The sequence below is a fragment of the Physeter macrocephalus genome, chromosome 6, assembly GCF_002837175.3.
Source record: "Physeter macrocephalus isolate SW-GA chromosome 6, ASM283717v5, whole genome shotgun sequence".
Classification (NCBI taxonomy): domain Eukaryota; kingdom Metazoa; phylum Chordata; class Mammalia; order Artiodactyla; family Physeteridae; genus Physeter; species Physeter macrocephalus.
In genome coordinates this window covers 1,289,866-1,290,619 of record NC_041219.1, presented here as the reverse complement: position 1 = coordinate 1,290,619, position 754 = coordinate 1,289,866, and the positions used below count along the sequence as shown (strand labels likewise).

General features: G+C 43.8%; 1 protein-coding gene across 2 annotated transcripts in view; it reads right to left on the bottom strand.

Annotated features, from left to right (window-relative positions):
• TBC1D30 (TBC1 domain family member 30) overlaps positions 1–754 on the bottom strand; it is a 91,949-nt gene that overhangs the window by 33,933 nt on the left and 57,262 nt on the right. For both annotated transcript variants that reach the window (XM_024122966.2, XM_024122967.2), the window contains one exon: positions 367–552. In XM_024122966.2, the coding sequence (XP_023978734.1) occupies positions 367–552 (186 nt within the window). The remainder of the gene's footprint in view (positions 1–366; positions 553–754) is intronic.

The following is a 754-nucleotide window of genomic DNA, read 5'->3' as shown; positions in this document are numbered from 1 at the left end:
GAGGCTGTCATACAGAGTGAAGTAAGTCAGAAAGAGAAAAACAAATACTGTATGCTAACACATATACATGGAATTTTTTTTTAAAAAGTGGTTTTGAAGAAGTTAAAAGAATAAAATAAAATAAAATTTAAAAACATATGATGTCTCATAGTGAGACTAAAAACATAATCATTCTCCTCAAATTTGGCAGCTACATAAGTCTGTCATGTGACTAAGCTTTAACCTGGGAGAAATGGTATCATGGATAATAAGAAAGGTGTAGTCAATACCCTGGAAGGAGGTGGAGCACCAGGGAAGAGAAATTATAGCTCCAGTATTTCACTCTCTGAAGAATTTTAGTTGCCTTCTTCAGAGCCTGATACTCACTTTCAGAGCATCGCCTTCATTGCCTTCCACCACTTCCAGAATTAGTGCAGCTAGGATGTTAAAGCCTTGGCAATACCCGACATTCTTGTTCCATCGGGCGTAGGCCAGCAGAACCCGCTTCAACACAACCCTGTCCTGCTCAGCCTCCTGGCCACAGTAAGAACTGCAGCCTGTGCGGTGAAGATCCTAAAATGAGATGGAAACAACAATTTTTAAAATACCTCCTTAAGCTCTCTAAAAAAAAAAAAAAAATATTTAGGGCTTCCCTGGTGGCGCAGTGGTTGGAAGTCCGCCTGCCAATGCAGGGGACACGGGTTCGTGCCCCGGTCCGGGAAGATCCCACATGCCGCGGAGCGGCTGGGCCCGTGAGCCATGGCTGCTGAGCCTG